The 19,558-nt window shown below is 43.4% G+C and overlaps 3 protein-coding genes across 3 annotated transcripts in view; 2 read left to right on the top strand and 1 right to left on the bottom strand.

Annotated features, from left to right (window-relative positions):
• The window catches only part of gipr (gastric inhibitory polypeptide receptor), a gene marked incomplete at its 3' end in the record, with an annotated part of 29,609 nt that extends 21,926 nt beyond the window's left edge, over positions 1 to 7,683 (top strand). The window contains exons 6-14 of the mRNA XM_080530929.1: positions 539 to 645; positions 1,476 to 1,629; positions 2,103 to 2,262; positions 2,589 to 2,649; positions 2,784 to 2,853; positions 3,375 to 3,463; positions 5,156 to 5,294; positions 6,681 to 6,722; positions 7,276 to 7,683. Of these exons, the coding sequence (XP_080387055.1) occupies positions 539 to 645; positions 1,476 to 1,629; positions 2,103 to 2,262; positions 2,589 to 2,649; positions 2,784 to 2,853; positions 3,375 to 3,463; positions 5,156 to 5,294; positions 6,681 to 6,722; positions 7,276 to 7,683 (1,230 nt within the window). The remainder of the gene's footprint in view (positions 1 to 538; positions 646 to 1,475; positions 1,630 to 2,102; positions 2,263 to 2,588; positions 2,650 to 2,783; positions 2,854 to 3,374; positions 3,464 to 5,155; positions 5,295 to 6,680; positions 6,723 to 7,275) is intronic.
• The window catches only part of LOC308158275 (5'-3' exonuclease PLD3-like), a gene marked incomplete at both ends in the record, with an annotated part of 402,256 nt that overhangs the window by 335,515 nt on the left and 47,183 nt on the right, over positions 1 to 19,558 (top strand). The window lies entirely within an intron of this gene.
• Positions 11,702 to 18,175, bottom strand: LOC308159108 (cytochrome P450 2M1-like; the record flags this gene model as incomplete). Its single annotated transcript, XM_080532861.1, has 8 exons — positions 11,702 to 11,904; positions 12,484 to 12,625; positions 13,123 to 13,310; positions 13,615 to 13,756; positions 15,148 to 15,308; positions 15,433 to 15,582; positions 15,703 to 15,865; positions 17,972 to 18,175. The coding sequence occupies 8 exons, from the start codon at positions 18,173 to 18,175 to the stop codon at positions 11,702 to 11,704; spliced, it is 1,353 nt and encodes a 450-aa protein (XP_080388987.1).

Genomic DNA, 19,558 nt, shown 5'->3' with positions numbered 1-19,558 from the left:
TTGGTACGATAACCAGCTTTGGGTACAAGTGCAAATTCAGCATACTTGTATTTGGAAGTCTGGGCCATGTATATAAATGCACCATGAGGGGTCTGAGAATTGCTGCAATGTCTAAAAGAAAGGCCAAACAGGTTGCCAAATTTTGCTCTGTCTCAGCTATTATTGGCAGCTTGGCCGTGTGGAGAAGGAGGTGTTATGTGTACCCTTAAGTGTTCAGTGCTGCTTAGCCCCGAAATATTTGATTCCCTGTTTGTATAATATAATTTGTGGAACCAAATAAAGTATTCAAATGTGTGTGTGTGTGTGTGCGTGCGCGTGCGTTTGAGCGTGCATTTGAGCGTGCGTACCTTCTTTTTCTTTTTTCTAATCTCTGATAAAAGCGTATCCATGTTGTCTGAACCGTGTGTATTACAACAGAACCTCAGATGAGACAACAGTACAGGACCACCATGTTCCCATGTCTTTATGTGGTGGGGTGTGTGTGAGTGCTGATGTTCTGTGTGTGAGTGCTGATGTTCTGTCTGCCCCCCCACACCAGGAGACCCAGATGGTGATCTTGGGCTACTTCCGGATCATGTACACTGTGGGTTACTCTCTGTCCCTGGTCAGCCTCTCTCTTGCCCTCATCATCCTGCTCATCTTCAGGTACGTTACAGTCGGTTGTTCTTGGTGTCGCTCGGGGCAATTACAAATGTCGATCGAGGACATTGTGATTGGACGTGTGATTGTCTTTCCTGATTTTGTTTTGTTATAATCTCGTAATTGTGTATGATTGTAAATTGTGTGCATGTAGGGATCCCTAGTAAAACAGACTCAATGGGACTCCCTGCTAAAATAAAGGTTATATTTTTTTTTATGGAAGCCTCGTACCGTGGGGGAAACTGATTGACTAGCCTTGGCTTCTAATTGGGTGGTGACCCTACCCATAGCAACATACTGTACATGATTGCAGTGTTAAGGGTTATTGTAGGATAATATGTTCATATGTTCATGTTTTTTCCAGAAGTTTTATATATACACTGAACCAAAATCTAAATGCAGCACTTTCGTTTTTCATGAAAAAAAGACCTAAGACCTTTTCTATGTAAGGCCTATTTCTCTCAAACTGTGTTCACAAATTAGTTTAAATCTATGTTAGTGAGCACTTCTCACTTTGCCGAGATAATCCATCCACCTGACAGGTGTGGCATATCCAGATGCTGATTAGACAGCATGATTATTGCACAGATGTGCCTTTAGGCTGGTCACAATAAAAGGCCACTCTAAAACGTGCAGTTTTATCACACAGCACAACGCCACAGATGTCGCAAGTTAGGGAGGGAGATCAATCCCATCATCAATCCCAGTGCAAAAAAAAACAGAGATAGAGATATCTTTAGATATCATAGTGATTATGTGTTGTTGTTGTTGTTATTGTTGTTGTTGTTGTTGTTGTTGTTGTTGTCGTCATCGTTGTTGTTGTTGTTGTACACTAGGAAACTAAGGTGCACCAGAAACTACATCCACACCAATCTATTTGCCTCTTTCATCCTGCGGGCCATCTCGATACTGACCAGAGACGCCGTCCTGACCAGGGACGCCCCCGAGTTCAGGAACAACAAGGACGTGTACAACGTCCTCAGTGATCAGGTGACCACAGTTATACAGTACGTCACACACAAGGGGAGGCTGGTGGAGGTAGAAAAACGGAGGACGATGCTCATTGCAATGCATGGAACAGAATGAGGAATGGTATCAGAAATGTGTGTTCCGAGCTCATCCTCCATTTCCTACCTCCGCCCGCCTTCGCTGGTCTACACGCATACACAGAGGACAGACAAAGACAACCCTTTGATTGTAATGCCAGGGAGGTACAAGCAAAGGTATGACCAGAGGTCCGGTGTATGTTTGTTATTACGACAAAGAGGACTTTGTCACCTCACAAACACAGCTAGATTATGACTGCTAGCGAAGGAACATGCTAAGCGGGTTAGCTACGACTCGCTACCGACAGCCAGTAACACGCTGCACCCAAGGTACAGTACACCCAGGACAACCTCCTCCCTGACCCCAACCTGACCCCTGACCTTTGAACCCCCCCCACCCCCCGCTTCCCCCCCCAGGCTCTTACTGGCTGCCGAATCGCCCAGGTGCTGATGCAATACTGTGTGGGGGCAAACTACTACTGGCTGCTTGTGGAGGGGCTGTACCTGCACAACCTCCTGGTGCTCATGGTGTTCTCTGAGAACAGCTACTTCTGTGGATACCTCTTCATCGGCTGGGGTACACACACACACACACACACACACACACACACACACACAGGCCCACACACACACACACACACACACACACAGGCCCACACACCCATACACACCCACACACACACACACACACACACACACAGGCCCACACACACACACACACACACACACAACATTACCCACAGCATATGTTTCATTATGTATTTACAGTATGTCATCCTTCGTTATGATCAAGAGAAGTGGAATGTGCTATTCATGTAAAGATTGACATCGTACATCTCTATACTGTTCATTCATCTTGTTAGCAGGCAGTAATGTACAGTATTGGTCTATGGTGCTCTGCAGGTACCCCGGTGTTATTTGTGGTGCCCTGGATTATCGTACGCTACCTCTACGAAAACACACGGTGAGGCACGCTCTGGTGAACACTCTGCCGAAGGATATGTCTTTACATTTCTGTACATTCCGACAGCCATGTTATGAGCAAATGAAAATGAACAATTTGAAGAATGTTAATTGGGAGACGGCGTCTTGTCACAGGTGTTGGGAGATCAACGGGAACATGGGATACTGGTGGATCATCCGCACCCCCATCATGCTGGCCATCCTGGTTAGTGGTGTGTGTGTGTGTGTGTGTGTGTGTGTGTGTGTGTGTGTGTGTGCGTACATGAGCTTTGTTCCTGTGTTCTTCCTTAGAGAGTGTCTCTTGGGTCACTCCATCCCCCCCCCCCCCCCCCCCTCACACCCACACACACACTCACACGCACCATCCCTGCCACCCCTCTGTGGTCTTCTCTCTTTGAAGTTAGCCGACCTTGAGGGAGCCAGGGTGAAGCTGAGGTGCAGGTTGAGTGGGCATGTTCTGCAGATGGAATACTCAGGCTATTAAAATTGAATTGTCTATGTTATTGGTTACAGTAGAGTAGTCTGTGGCTACTCCTGTAACATTTTAAGCCTGAACATCATGGTTGATAGTTATACACATAGCATATATACTGTCTGTACTGTCTCTCTGTGGTACCATCTTTAGATGTTCAGATTGTTGAATTTAGTCAAGCTTGAAAAGCTTGAGTTGGATGACTTGATATCCTGTCTATATAATGTCTCTCTGTGTGTTCTATTCACATCAAGGTCAACTTTTTCATATTCATTCGGATCATACACATCCTGGTCTCTAAATTGAAGGCGCACCAAATGAGGTACACGGATTATAAATTCAGGTGAGGAAGCTGCTGCAATTCCCGTTCCCATTTCCCATTCCAATTATCCTATATGCAAATAGTAGCTCTGATTGAAACAGACTTCCACTTATCCACTTTTACATATAGCACATTTCCAGCAGCGAACCACAACAACAACAACATCACTGACACAAATATAATCAAAGCCTCTTACACGGGAAACGCCTCCAGGAGGGTTATCCTCTCTGGGAAGATCAAATGCTGTTTTCCATGGGCACAAGACATAGCTCATCCCACATTACAACAATACCCATGAGCAACATTTCTATTTTTTTATGGCTTAAAAAGACTCTTTATTGGATTTTGCTCTCGCCTCCTGCTCTAGCCTTCCACGCACGTCTCTCGGGGGGTGTATTGGTTTTGGGAAAGACCTCTGATGATTGGTCAGAAACGTGATCTTGTCTGGCAGCATCGTGCCTGTCTCTCGTCAAACCCATTGTAAAACTCACTCACTGAAGTCTCTCAGTTAGAACTAAATATACCATCGCTAACATGACTGACACCTTTCCCTTTTTCACACTGTGTTTCTCGTCATGTGTCTGAGTCTGTACTGTACCTTTTCAATACTGTGACATGAACGGAAGGTTAGGCCCACAGCATTAGGCAGTGGTACTATGACCCTCTATCCAGCAAGCCCACAAGCAATCTACCCCCCATCAATATTAGTTCCATTTAGTTCAATTTTCAAGCCATTTTTACTTCAAACCCAGTTCAGTTTACATTAAGTACCGTAATTATACACCCGTCGACTTGCCTTGCACTCCCAGAAACCCTCACAGCATTTAAAGCAGGCTAGAGAGAGGGGGGATAGAGGAACTCTTTTGATGTTTCTGGGGTATTGGATGGGGCCTCCTCTTCTTTGATTGGGAGACCTTGGGGACTGGGGAAGTGTTTTAAGGAAACAAGACAGATTGAGAGGAGCTCCACCGGTCTTAATCCTCAGACATAAACCTGTCCTCAGGGCGGAGGATCAGAGAGGCGGAGGGAATCGAAGCACGAATGCACTGATTAGGATGAATGGAGAAGTCTCAGGAAGTGGAGCCACCTTTGTTGAGTAGAATATGAAAACGTTCCCCTACATAATGATCAAAGTGGCGTCATACATAAAACATGTATTATGTATTATGTGTAATCATTCTTCTAATTTTAGCGAATCACGGGTAGTTTGTCAGTGAGTCATCAAAGCGAGACCAACTATACATACAATCCGAACAACGCCCCTCAGCTGTGTCTTTGTTCGAGATAAAAAAGCGCGGCCTCTCGTGCCTTTGTGCTTAAGTAAAGCAATCTGTTCTCTATGAGAGGTGGGTCATCCCATCAGTGTCATTGATGAAAGACATTCGTCTACCATACTGAGTATGTCCACCAGTTGCATCACTAGTACCAGTGGAGTTCTGGTGGAGGTAGAAATCTGGGGGAATGAGGAGGAATCCATCAGAGGAATGAGAAATGGTATCAGACCTGGTATCAAACGCATTTCTCCATTCCATTCATTACAAATGAGCTCCGTCCTCCAATTTCTACCTTCAGCCTCCCCTCCCCTGCACTGTGTCTAGGCTCTGCTAGGAATGCCCAGATGTTAGTTTTATTAGCATCCATTGAAAGACAACATTGTTATTTGTGTTAATTCAAATGGTTAATTGTTAATGATGTTTATTGTTAATAATCCAGGTTGGCTAAGTCCACCTTGACCCTCATCCCTCTGCTGGGCATCCACGAGGTCGTCTTTGCCGTGATGACAGAGGAGCAGACTGAGGGTGTCCTCCGAAACGTCAACCTCTTCTTCGAACTCTTCTTCAGCTCCTTCCAGGTAATAAGAATAAGAATAAGAATAAGAATAAGAATTGATTACGTTTATAAAGTGATTTTCATGATACTAGAATAATCTCAAAGTACATATAATAAAAGATCAAATACAAATTAAAAAAAACAATATACAGTTATATAACCGTATCATAAAAGCAGCAATCAAAGTCTCGGAGGCAGGGTAGGCCAGCCGATAAAGATGCATCTTAAGGCTTGCTCTAAAAGCTCCTACAGTCTGAACAGGCTGTAGAACAGCCCTTAGATAGTCAGGAAGAATGTTCTCGAGGCGTAGTGCACGTTCATGTAAAGCCCTGGTCTGTAGATGGGTAGGTATGTGCTGTGAGCGGTACCAATTGACAACACTCAGACACGCATTTGTGTCTATTTCTTTCTCTGAGGGTATGCATGTGTGCAATATGTGCATCCATCCATGCATGCGTGCGTGTGTGTGTATCGTGTGTGTGTGTATAATAATTTCTGAGTACTCCACCAGGCTTGATTTGATAGATGCATCACCCCTGCCACTGATCATGAAACTAGGAGCAGTCAGACAAATAGCCCTGGTCAAGGTTCAGCATCTGTTTTCTAATGTACACATTCCACGCAAGTCTCTACGTGAAATGAAGACCGTACTTTTGTTAAGAAAATGGACTGGACTGAACACTCATCATACCACACGCGACATCATATTCCACAGCAAACAGGAGGGCGGACTCGGAGTTCCTAACTTTGAGTGGACTTATTTTGCCACCAGACTCAGCCATCTCCTGAACATGCTGAACAGTGACGACCAGTGTGTGAGGGAGATGGCTAGAGCCTCACTGTTCTTGGACTTACGGAGAGACGCAAGGTCCCCTTGGCGCGTCCATCAGAGTCTAGTTTCCTGGGATTCGGAGTGTGGTCTGACTGGCCTGACCTCAACGATCTCTGTGGCTGGAACAACGTGGCCCTGGGGCCTCATTTATAGAAAGTACTTAGATCAAATTTTGATCTTACCCGTGTCGTACGTAGAAAACCACGTCAACGTAGTGATTTATACTATTTCAACGTGAGTCAATTTGACCGTGGAAACGATCGTAGCTCTACGTCGTGTATTGACCTTGCGTACGCACATTACCTACTGGTGGTTATGCAGAGTTATTACAGGCATGTGAGCCGCACTGCCTAAACTGTAATTCATGCGGAGTGAACGTGACTCGTAATAAAATTAACGATGTTGTTATGCACTGATAAAATGCACTGCTAGTATTTATGTCCTTTAGATATTGTACATGTATGTGGACATAAATAAAGCATTTAAAATGTGTGTGTGTGTGTGTGTGTGTGTGTGTGTGTATTAGATCGGAGAGCACTCTTTCACATACTCTATTCCCTCTCCTCCCTCCCACAGGGTCTCCTGGTGGCCATTCTTTACTGCTTCGTCAATAAGGAGGTGAGTTGGGGAAATGGATGCAGTCACACCTGGGGTGAAGACCCTTTGTGTGACCAGTTCTATCTATCTGTGGCCTGTTGGGTAGGTCAACCTGTCACTCTGGCTTAGCTGTCACACAGAGTCCCATTACCTACCTCGGGGGGGCATTGTGGTGTCCCTGTGGGGCACAAACATGTAGGGTTACGTGTGGAGACCACTGAGGGTGACTAGGAAGGTCAGATGGATGTCCTGTTGAGAGGTACTCTACAGTGTGTAGTGCGCAGGGGAGGCTGGTTGCGGCATGCGTAATGACATAACGTGTCTTGTGAAAGGGAAGAGTGAAATGAAGCGGCTGATGTCAGGCCATCAAACATCCACGGGTGTGTTCGGGTCAATGGGTTTAGATAATTCCTGTTGATAATGTTCCTTCCCATAATACACAGAACACTGAAGGCACTTTCTTGTAAATTGCCTGTAAATTGCCAGGCCTCTCTCATCATTCTCTCATTATCTTTTTCCATCTTTCTTATTCCTCCGTTACCCCACCCCTCCATCCCTCCCCTGTCTGTCCCAGGTTCAGTCGGAGATAAAGAAGAAGTGGCAGCGGTGGAGGCTGGGCATGACCGTGCTCGACGACCTGCGCAACACCGGCAGCCACACGCCACTGGGGGGCGCCGGAGGGACGCAGTGCCACCACGACCCGCCCTGCCTGCCAGACTGTCCCCAGACTGAGAGCACAAGCACCGAACACAAGCTTTCGTCGGACGTCGTCTCGGCCGTGTCGGGCCAGCAGCAGCCTGCCCCTCCCCCTCCCCCTGACGCTCTCTTACAGCACCACCACCACCACCATCCAGGGGCCAAGAAGGGCAAGGCGTACTGCTACATCTCTGCCCGTAGGCAGGTCCTCAACAAGCTGGACGCACCTCCCGTGGGCAACGGAGGAGGGGAGGGAGCCATCAAATACTCGGAGAGCTACTGCTGACAGACACTGTGGCTGCATGGAACCAAGGGGGGGGACGCTAGCGGCTAACGCTAATAGCTAACGTTAACCTTTTGCAGGGAGCGACAGCAGTGCGACGCTCATTGAGAGTCATGACCCCAGGGTCTTTGTGCCCCAAAGCAAGCACACTGCTCCATAAGAGTTCATAACGGGCTCATAAACGTAAACCAACGTTCGGGGATGTTACACTCTATCAAGCGTACAGTCAGTACCAGATGAGATCAAACAAGCGCTTGCAACGTGACTCAGAAGTGTATAGATACACGTCTCCATAGGGTTGTCGGCCCCGGCTCGTGTGTTAACCATTGCTAGTAGCGTAACCTAGCCAACGTAGCCTCGTTGAAGGACGCGTGTCTCCGTCTGGAGAAGCTTCCCAACGTCTACAGGAAGGTTTGAAGGTCCTCCGTGCAGAGGGCTCGCTGTGCCCTGGGACTCCTGGGATTGCCTAAGACTGACAAATCCACCCAACCCCCCCATGTGAAATATTACACCCTCTTTGGTCTTGTTTTTTTTTGGGGTTCTTTGTGTGTTCTACCTCTCATTCTATTTTTGGACAAAGTGTTAATATGTTTTCTCTTATGTGCCAACAGCGGATATGGTCTTTATCATGTGCAATTTTGTATTTTATAGTGTATTATGTTGGCATTGGACAAGCTCTCTGTGAGGGTTTATGATGAAGCCAAGAGGTGACAAAATCAAGTGTCTTCATAAGGGAGTTAGCGACACATGCATAGGCACACACATGCACGCAGACTCTGTCACAAACATACACATGCGTTTATGTGCGTGCGCGCATACGGTACAGTACACATGTCCACACACATGCACGCACAAGCATTGACACACACATGCACGCACTCTGACACACACCCATGCACACACACACACACACACACACACACACACACACACGCACGCACGCACGCACGCACACATACCAACATCACCGGTTTCCCCCTACATAACACTTTAATTGACTACAGCACGCAGAAATGTTTCTGAGCACACTGCAACCCACTGGATGCACACACACATGCATACACACAGAAACCCTGACACAAACATAAAAAACACACACACACACATACTGGTTTTGCCCTGCACATATCTGCACCATCGTGTGCATAACATCTGACAAAGTGAGGGCAGGTGGAGAGAGAAATCAGAGGATATTCACATTTACATGTTAACCATTTAGCAGATGCTTTTATCCAAAGCAACTTACAATTAGAGATTACAGGGACAGTCTCCCTGGAGTAACTGAGGGCTAAGTGCCTTACTCAAGGGCTCACTAGTGGTCACCATGTCATACACAATGTAACATTCATCAGACAATTACAATAATGGACAGGCTCATTGTAATGCATGAAATGGAATGGGGAACGGTATCAAACATTCCTCAATCTATTCCACGCATTACAATGAGCCCGTCCTCTGATTTCTACCTCCAATAGCCTCCCCTGGTCTGATATGACTCCACTCTCCAGTAACTGTAGGTATGGTGACACTGTAGAACTACTGAACTGAATTCAATAAACAAAGTAAAGTTCTATTGTGCAATGTCCTTATTGGCCAAAATGAAGTCACATGACTTGTTAGGGGGGGCATGACTCTGTAAAGGACCTGAGGGGTGGAGGAGGCAGACAGCAGATTATGATTATCGCTTATGATCCATACTCATATGGTCTCTTTACTTTATGGAAGCTTTCAAGCTTGAGAGTTATTAGGGACATGCAGGCAGAGCAAGGGGACAGCGTTCTTTACTGTACCGGGTTGAGTTATGGTAGGCGTGTTTCCATCGACAGTGGAAAGGGCACAGAAAGCTTTTTTTCAATGCTGCGTTTATCACTCTCAAGACACCTTCCCCATCCCCAGCCATGCTAATGCAGGCATGACAACACAAATGCAATTGCCTTCGTAACACAAGTGATGTCATTTTGGTTTACCACGCTCCTATTGAAGAGTGGGATTTAATGATCTGTCTCATTGATGGTACCTTATTGACATTCTCCTCAAAGCTGTTTTTAAATAATTAATTAATAATTTAATAATTAATACATTTTTAATTTTAATTATAATAATTTTGCCATTTAGCAGACGCTTTTATCCAAAGCAACTTACAATTACGAATTACAGGGACATTCCCCCTGGAGTAACTGAGGGCTAAGTGCCTTACCCAAGGGCACACTAGTAGTGGTGTGGCTTCAGGCGGGATTTGAACTCACAACCTTCCGATCACAAGTCCAACTCACTATCCACTAGACCACCACTAGCCCACTAGTGTTTTTTTCCCCTTGGTTGTTGCCAAGCTAACCACAAACCATATTTTTGAAAACAAAAATAGACGTTTAACAGGGGTCTTAAGATGCCAAGAACAAACCGGAACAGGATAACAAACTGTTAACAGGATAACACTCCTCAGTTAATATTGAACCGTCTAGCCTGTGTTTGTCCTTAATCTCAACCTGAGAGTTTCAATAAGCCTATGGCTATCTTGCGCCATCTAGTGGAGGCTAAGAGAACGGCAGGGAGAGGATCAACATTGATTTGATACCCAGTGCATTCAATGCAAAAAATATAAAATTACCACAGAGTGAGAGAGGTTGTTTATTTCACTGATAATTCACCAATTATGTCATTCTACAGATGTTTGTGGCTAACAAACAGATAAACCAGACAAATACCTACCGGTACTTGACTTTTGAAAGAGCTCTATAGCCTGAGACATCACCATTTCATACACAATGTAACATTCATCAGACAATTATAGTAATGAGTTGGGATGGGGGAGCAAATGGGATACGTTTTGATAGCCTAGAATCTACTTTAAAATGGAAGTCAAACAAACATGCTTTACAAATGTTTTCCAAAAGTTATATTGGCTATTCAGGGGACCACATCTCCCAGCTTTGCAGGCTGAAGGTTTCTTTTAGGTACATATAATATATATATATATATATATATATATATATATATATATATATATATATATATATATATACCGTATACGAGCGGTTGTGTTTCTGCATGCCCACATGATTCGAAGAGACAGTTACCAGAGACAGACAGGTTGAAAATGAGTAAGTCCACTCCCCTAGAACACCCCTGGCAGTAACAACATGTTAATGTGCAAACTGAGTGTCAGGTAGGACACTTCATTAAAGAAAGAGCTTTTTCCAAACCAAAACCAAAATATATCTCATTCCCTGATTGCTATCGATTAAACATAGAGGCTTTTATGAGAGCATCTCGCTGCTGATTTATTTATTTAATATCCAGAAATTGTTTTTGGAAGATGATTTTTCCATTTGATGTAGTTCATATTTGGAGTTTTACTAATTCTATCATCTATGTACCGTTTCCTCCATAAGTATTTATTATCATTGCCTTTAAATGACTAAATAATTAAATTATGATTATATAATGATTGGAGCACTTTGAGCTGCAATGTTTGCATGAACTTTTCCCTTTTCAAAAGATGCGATAGAGGACGCTGGCGTTGCTTGTTCGCCGCTTCTCCGCCCAGAAATCTAGGTGTAATTGCAGTATAAAGAGTAGATTGTCCTACAAAGACATTTAGATTTAGTAATCAAAAAATTATAATATGATATGATAGATATGATATGACCACTTTTCAAAAAATGCTGGTCGAGAGAGGACGCTGGCTTTGCTTGTTCGCCGCCAGAAATCTAGGTGTAATTGCAGTATACAGAGTCGATTGTCCTACAAAGACACTTAGATTTAGTAATCAAAAAATTTATTAGACCCCTATACTTTCTTTTATTTTGTATTTTTATGTTACTACTCGATCTTTTCAGTTTGTAAAGCGTCTTTGAGTGTCTAGAAAAGCGCTATATAAGTCTAATGTATTATTATTATTATTATTAAACATAGTCATGACAACCATTAGGATGCTTACAGAAATGTTGACGGTTACACACTGCACCTTCGACCACAGTTGTGTCAGGCTAGAGTCAGTTCAGCTGTGCTGATGACAGACTCAGAAAGACTCGTTGGTCCTGAGTTTGACGTAACAGTCGTAGGGCCGCGCTATCTGGCCAAAGCTGTAGTTATCAGTGCTGGTGTCTATCTCCTCTGGAGGCTTGGTGCCACTGAAGGTTAAGCGCTGGAGGATAGTGGTGAAGAAGAGGAAGAGAGCCATCCTGGGTATCCCCATCCCATCTCCAAGACACCCCCGCTTCCCTGAGAAACAAGAGAGAGGAGACGTACGTGTCAGCAGTGAGACTAAATGGCCTGGCCAGTAAATTAAGTGTCTGTTGATTGTTATGACACACCAACATCAATATGGAGATTCATGTGCTCAACAAAACCATTTTTACAGTGTGACCCTAAGACCATTTTAATTGTGTTACATGTTTAACATTGTTAAAACGAGAGAAATCACTTTTTAAAGTTATCCTGGGAACCCATTATTTTAAATTGATGAAATGGGAGCCTATATGTCACAGCTTCTGCAGACAAATATTATTTGGTAAATGTCAAGGTTGCAATACTTTGTCTTTGCCCATGCACTATCCATATTATTTTAATTATATTGATTCAGTTAGCATTCGTCTGCAGAAACCCTTGACATTAAAGTGTATCTTTTATTTTGGGATAATGAAACATTGCTTAATAAGGAATAGACGATGTTAGCAGTCCATCAATGTCTCTACATTGGTGAGTGACACAAGTAAATTGCCTATGGACACAACAATTTTGACAGAACACATGTCATGTCATGGCAATGTCATCTGGATCATGTACTAGAACTAGACTTACCCATTCCAAACGCAATAAATCCGTCACTTTTCTTAAAACGTCCTTTTTCATCCAAGAAGTTCTCTGGGTCAAACTCCTCTGGGTTCTTAAACAGGTGAGGGTCAGAGAGCACCGAGGACAGCAGAGGAAGGACCACCATACCCTGCATGAACAACACAAGTCCTTAAACATCACGCTCTAAAACAAGATGCAATAAGTCAAACTAAGAGAGAGACTAAGAGACTGATGAGCCAAAACATTATGACCACTGACAGGTGAAGTGAATAACATTGATTATCTTGTTACAATGGCATCTGTCAAGGGGTGGGATATATATTCGGCAGCGAGTGAACAGTCAGTTCTTTAAGTAACCGACAAGTCCGATCCATGGCGGCTCCACCTCGCAACTTACAGGAGTTGAAGGATCTGCTGCTAATGTGTTGGTGCCAGATACCACAGGACAACTTCAGAGTCTTGTAGAGTCTATGCCTGTGGTAGGGTCAGCGCTGCTTTGCCAGCACACAGAGGACCAACAGCATATTAGGCAGGAGGTCGTAAGGTTTTGGCTCATCAGTGTATGTATGATGCATCAGTTGTTCTGACTGTCATGGTGAAATCTAAAGTGCAGGGTTAGAATGGGGGGGGGGGGGGGTCGGTCACCTTTGGGAGGTGGTAGTTGTAGAACTCTGTATCTTTGTTCATTTGGTGGGGGACGGCATAGGGGGCCAGGTCCATAGATCTCTGGATTTCGTGGATGACGGCGTCCGTGTAGGGCATGTTTGGTCTGTCATCAAACGTGGGGACTCGACTTGAGCCGACGACCTCGTCTATCTCCTTCTGAACTTTCTCTGAAGAAAAGAGACACAGGGCCCCATATTGCTTGAGCAAAAAAGCACTGAGCTGTGTAAAAAAATCCAAAATATCATAAAACTCTTTTTTACAGTGCCTTCAAACAGTTTCTTTTTTTTAAACAAAAGCTTTTTCAATTATATTTTCTGTCATTTCAGATAATAAAATAAATTGATTATGATGAATATGACCAAATAGTATTATGAGAGCTGTAGTACCTAATCATAACCAAAGCAATAAAGACCTATTTCTCAATATTAACACTACTTGCTATTTGAGTACAGATGACTTGAATAAAGGTACCTTGTACATGGGGGTGAGCTGTCATCAGCAGCAGGGCATGTGCCAGAGTGGAGGACAGGGTCTCTGTGCCGGCACCAAATAGATCCCAAATACACGCAGCATAGTTGTCATAATGGAACTCAGTGCTCTGCCTATCTTTCTCCTAGGAAAAGTAGAATGAATGAATGAATGGTCTTTATTGTCATTGCTATAGTACAGGTACCAAACAACGAACAGGTACCAAACAACGAAATAAGATACCGATGTAAGGGCCCCATCCCAGAAATCAGTAACTTATCCAGTAATGTTTGCATACATCGTGCATAGATGCCAATGGGAGACTTCTGCAAATGCTCAAGGTCTTGTGGATGGATTTGTTCAAATTCAGTCCCAAATTCAGTCCCATCATTCACACAGTAGGTAAACAGCGACATCTGGTGGCCTGTTGTTGCCATGATACACTTACCAGCAACACATTAACAACAATCCATTGTGGATCATAACATTCTAAATGGCCAGCCACCAACTCCCACTAAATCTGATCATACTGTATATTGCTAACAAGAAGAAACTTTGTAGGCTTTCAAAGTGTTATTTTGGTAGTGGAAAAGGTTTAAAAATGTTTTGATAGATAAGATTGATTTGCTAGGTAGTTAAAAGAAAGTGAGAGTCTTATTAGTGGATGAAGAGATGGGTTGGATGGATGGATGGATGGATGGATGGATGGATAGATAGTTTGGATAAACCTGAGGTAGTTCAGTGGAGTGGGTAGAGGGTTGGTTGGTTGAGAGATTGAGAGTGCAATTCTAAGAATGTGTTCTGCGGGTCTCCTCTTGTTTAAAACGTTTATATTTTATGAGTTTTTTGTGCAGTTGAAGTAACAATAGGGCTCTCAGAACGTTGACCTAAATGAACATTGCAGTGATTCCACCATGTTGAGAGATAAGAGAAAGATAAGTATAAGAGATATACTTCTTGCTGAAGCAGTTCCACTAATTAACTTATAACCAACCACTAATTATCTAGCCATTTGTTTTTACCTCCAACATTTGAACAAGGAAGGCCTCTAAATAGTCCTGGGGGTTTGAGGTGTCCATGTCTTTGAGCCGGCGATCCGCTTCTTCTCGCAAGAAACATCTGAACTCATCAAAGTTCTTGAATACTTCTCTGTGTTTGCCTGGAAAGCAGCCAACGACTCTCGGAAACATGTTGTACAACTGAAGGACCCACATCGTGAGACGTTGAAGGAAGGAGGAGGGAAGAGCAGTTGTTACATGTCAACGTTGTTTACCCTGATTTGCTTTAGTCGTTTTCAAAAAGCAGTGCCTTTTTCCATCCAACAATGAGGGATACACCATGACAAGCTCCTTATGAGTAATGTTGATATTATATTCATATTATTCATACTTCTGTCATTTATCATTTGTTATGTTGTTGTTGTCATACTACATTATGGCAATCAAGTCAAACAAATCCATCTATGCTTCTGAAACACCTGTATATGAGGCCATCACATCTAAAGACAATATGATAATACAAAATGGTGGACCATACCGTAAACACAGGGCTTTTTGACATTTCAAAGTATCCAGAAACAAGCTTGTGGAAGAACTGAAATGTTGGGTGATTGTATTCAAATCTTTGGCCTAAGACTATGGAGCAGAACAGGTTGATGATAGAACGGTAGAGGAGGTCTTTGGGGTTGACGATGGAATCTGCAATTGAAAACAAACGTGTACACACACACACACACACACACACACACACACACAGCTAAAATATACAGTATTAATTAATATGCATAATATTATATATTACGAACAACAAAGCCAGACCTACCTCCACATTTACGAAATGCATTCACCAAACTCCGGGTCTCCTCGTTGACCCTGTCCTCCAGACTCCTGCAGCCCTTTCCAAAGTTGTTCAGGGACCTCAAAGAGAACCCACGCAGCTCTGTCCATCGATGTCCGTTACTCGCTCCCACCCCTAGAGTAGTTCAGAAGCCAGAGAGATACAATGAATATATCAGTCTACTCTTCTGCAGTAAGTCCATTATCACATAAATTGACCATGGTTAACAGCACTCTCCCATTTAATTTAACCCACCACATCCGTGGAGCATGTTCTTTGTGATTGCAGGATTGGCTCTGCCATTGAAGGCTTCACCTTGGTTTACCAAAGCCTCTTTGATGGCCTGGTACCCTGATATCACCACTACAGGTTTGGAGGCCATCCACACGGTAAAGACGGGACCATACTTCTTACTGAGCTAAGGGGGAGGAACAGTGGAGAACAGAGGATAGTTGTGATTAAGACAGAGACTCTGTGATGTACAACATAGCTGACAACCCCACTGACAGATGACAGGTAGATAATGACAGGTAGTGTAATGGGGGAGTGGTTGTCTTGAGGGAGTGATTAGGGTGGAGTTATACAGCTATTGTTCCCACCCATTACCTCTGTGAAAAAACTCTGTGAAGACTTTGAGCCTGGTTTTCTCAAAATGGTCATTTGGAGGGTATCAACATTCAAATATCCATGACTTCTTCAACTTGTTTCAGATTTCAATGTATGACATCATTTTAAAGCTTACAATCTACCCTTTCATAATCTGGAAAAAACTGAAAAATGATTTTGCCCTACTTGCAGACTTTTTAACCATGCCCTGTCACATATACTCTAGACTCAAGTCTAGACCATGCAATGATCAACTGAGATTGTCTCCCCCAAACCAACCACACACACACTAAAATAATAGAATATATTATATTATATGACTAATATATATGATACTACTACTGATTACTTGTACACAACATTTAATGTTATTGTACTTTGCACAGCATTTTGCATTATTCAATTCACTGTAGTATGATTGGTTACTACCATCACTACCACACTCCTTATTTTACTTACTTTATTAGTGTGATTTTGTATCTTGATGCTCCAATGCCAATGTTGAGGACCAAAGCCAAAGAGGTGTACACTTGTGTAGGGCCTACTTGCTTACATTGGGATGTAATAAAAGCGATTCTGAGGGAGCTAAACTATTCTACCAGGACTCGCCAATGTTAACACTTGTTTGGGCTGCTAGCATCAGGACCATAAGCATTGTTACTGGCATGGCACTCCCTCCTCTACCTTCTAACCGCTCCTTGCATTCAGACCTCTGTCGCTCTCAAAACATTGAGAGTTCGGCTATTTGTGGGCAGGTAAAAGCTGCGCAGGAGAGAGAGAGAGAGAGAGAGAGAGAGAGAGAGAGAGAGAGAGAGAGAGAGAGAGAGAGAGAGAGAGAGAGAGAGAGAGAGAGAGAGAGACAATAAAGCCTGTTGAATTGAATTGATTTGAATTGAGAGAGAGAGAGAGAGAGAGAGAGAGAGAGAGAGAGAGAGAGAGAGAGGAATTCAGAATGTCCTGATTTCATTTTATAGCGCACATTCTTATACATCTATAATGAATGAATGAATGGTCTTTATTGTCATTGCTACAGTACAGGTACCAAACAACGAGATTTAGGAGGGGTGGCTCCCCTGGTGTTAGGAAAGAAAAAAAAAACTTTTAAAAAAATCACAAGAAGGGAAGGAGCTGGTTTACATAATGTATGTTACTCTACTGGCGTTTACCACATTTTCTTTTTTTAATTTGATTGCCGTTAACATTCAATAACAGTCCATTAACATTACAAAACAGAACACCTTGAGGGTGGGCTTCATTCCACATATATTATGTTCTGTAGCGAAGTCTTTGTGATGGATTGCGTGCGCTCTTCACGCCATCCAATATTTGAAGGTTTACAATCTTTTAGTTTAGAATTTCCCTAAAAACCTGTCGTAGGCCTACCCGTTTCACCAATTCGTGAGCTTAGAATGATGATAAGGTTCTATTCTATCTCCGTTTAGGGCAGTTCAGAGATATTGAGCGCCAAAGTTTTTACATTCCATTATGTTTTGTGAGATGGAACCTTTGTATTTTATGAATTACTAACTAAAAAATGTCAACATTTTTAAAGTAACAGCACACAGGCATTAATAAACACCTAATCGATCAGATTATGTAAAAAAACTAAATTTTGACAAAAAAGGAGATAGAACCATATAATTCTAAGCTCACGAATTTCAATCACCGGATGACGGGTGAAAAAAAAAAGGGTCGATTAGTATTTCAGATTATTGCGCATCAGAACCAGGCTAAGGTGCGGCATAGCGCACTGAGGAGCCAATGAGCCGTGCCATTAAAAACATGTTAATTAGCAGAGTTCCCAGATTTAATAGACCTACCAGGAATTGAACAAAAGCGTCTTAGCGTAAGTGACTTATTTGGGTTCCTTCGGTGAAAACACACCGTGAGAAACAGTGTTGAAAGTGTTGAAACTAACCTCGCTGTAGGACTTGTACGGTTGTTTCAAATCCATCTGCAACATGTTACCAAGGACAGGAATGGGTGTGGGCCCAGGTGGCAAACGGTCAGAGCTGCTTCGTTTCACCCGATATGTCCGATATATTAAAGATAAAACAACAAATAATAGGCTTAAACCTATTGTGTGGGAAACATTGGTCTGTAGTATGTGCAGTAAATTCATCTTCAGTCTGGCTCTGAGGGAAAATACTCAGCTACTGACCGTCACTGACTTTTCAGTTCAGCTCCCACGCACCTATTGCCTAATTAGGGACTGGTCTTTCTCGTTGGGACAGGTCAGGTCTGAACTCGAAAGACGAAGATCACATAACTTCAGATGATCACTTCCGTGCAGCCTACGTCTTTTTAAATTAATCTTTTAATCCTAAATCGTTTCAATGATGGGGTTGGTTGCACAGTGCACTTTCGGCAACGTCTAGAACAGGGCTGCCAAGTTTCACCAAAAGTTTGGAGTTGGATTTTCTTTTGGCAGTGGAGCGACCCAAAACTGTGCACGCTTTGCCAGCGGCGACCCCTCTCTCCCACCCAATTATTTGTGCTAGTTTCCTGCAATTTTACGTTGTTCATAATAAACCAGCACAAGAAATGAAAAATAATTGGAACATTTGATAAAACAAGACAAATTCAGACAATATATCATATTTATGAAATAAACAAATACAGTAGCCTACAGAGTCTAAAAGAAAATTGGGCCCCATCAACAGGACTCAGCCCCTTGGTCAGCAGCAGCAACACCCTTGGTCATCATTTTATATACAGTGCATTGCTCATAGATAAGTGACAGAAAGGCTGAAGAGCATGGCTGGTGTGGGGAGGATAACATAGGATATCACTTATCCCATGCACTGTGTGCGTGCTGCAGGCTGGACTGTACCATCTGTAATGGTAAATGGTAAATGGACTGCACTTATATAGCGCCATTTTTGCTGCTCCAAAGCGCTTTACAATGGCCTCTCATTCACACACACATTCACACACTAATGGCGGCAAGCTGCCATGCAAGGCGCTGGCCCGCTCACTGGGAGGAATTTTGGGGTTCAGTGTCTTGCCCAAGGACACCTCGACATGTGGCCAGCCGGGGCTCGAACCGCTGATCTGCCAACCTTGTGATCATTAGACGCCGACTCTACCTCCTGTGCCACAGCCGCCCCAAATCTGTAATGTCACCCCCCCAGCCTGCTGTGTGTGTGGCAGGCTGGACTGTACCATTTGTAACGTCACCCCCCCAGCCTGCTCCACTTCCACCACCCGACACTTTCCCAGGGAGAACGAGGACCAACACATCACCCTGGCAAGGAATGAGTTGCATGCTCAAGATTTAATGTGTAATTTCTCATTGAACTTGATGGCACAATTCAAGAAAGAGGCATTTGACGGCATAGTATGCCAGAAGCAGTGGGGAGCTTCCCTTCATGAAGGTTAAGTACTAGATTCCATGACCAGTCTTATTGGCACGATGTCACAATGGCCCAAGCAGTTCCATATTGGGGGTTGGAACATTAAATTAATTGGAACATTAAAACAAGACAAATTCAGACAATATATC

Source organism: Nansenia antarctica, assembly GCF_963989245.1.
Source record: "Nansenia antarctica genome assembly, chromosome: 5".
In the NCBI taxonomy this organism is placed as follows: domain Eukaryota; kingdom Metazoa; phylum Chordata; class Actinopteri; order Argentiniformes; family Microstomatidae; genus Nansenia; species Nansenia antarctica.
Note: the sequence above shows the minus strand (reverse complement) of the source record. Positions and strands in the feature narration are given on the sequence as shown.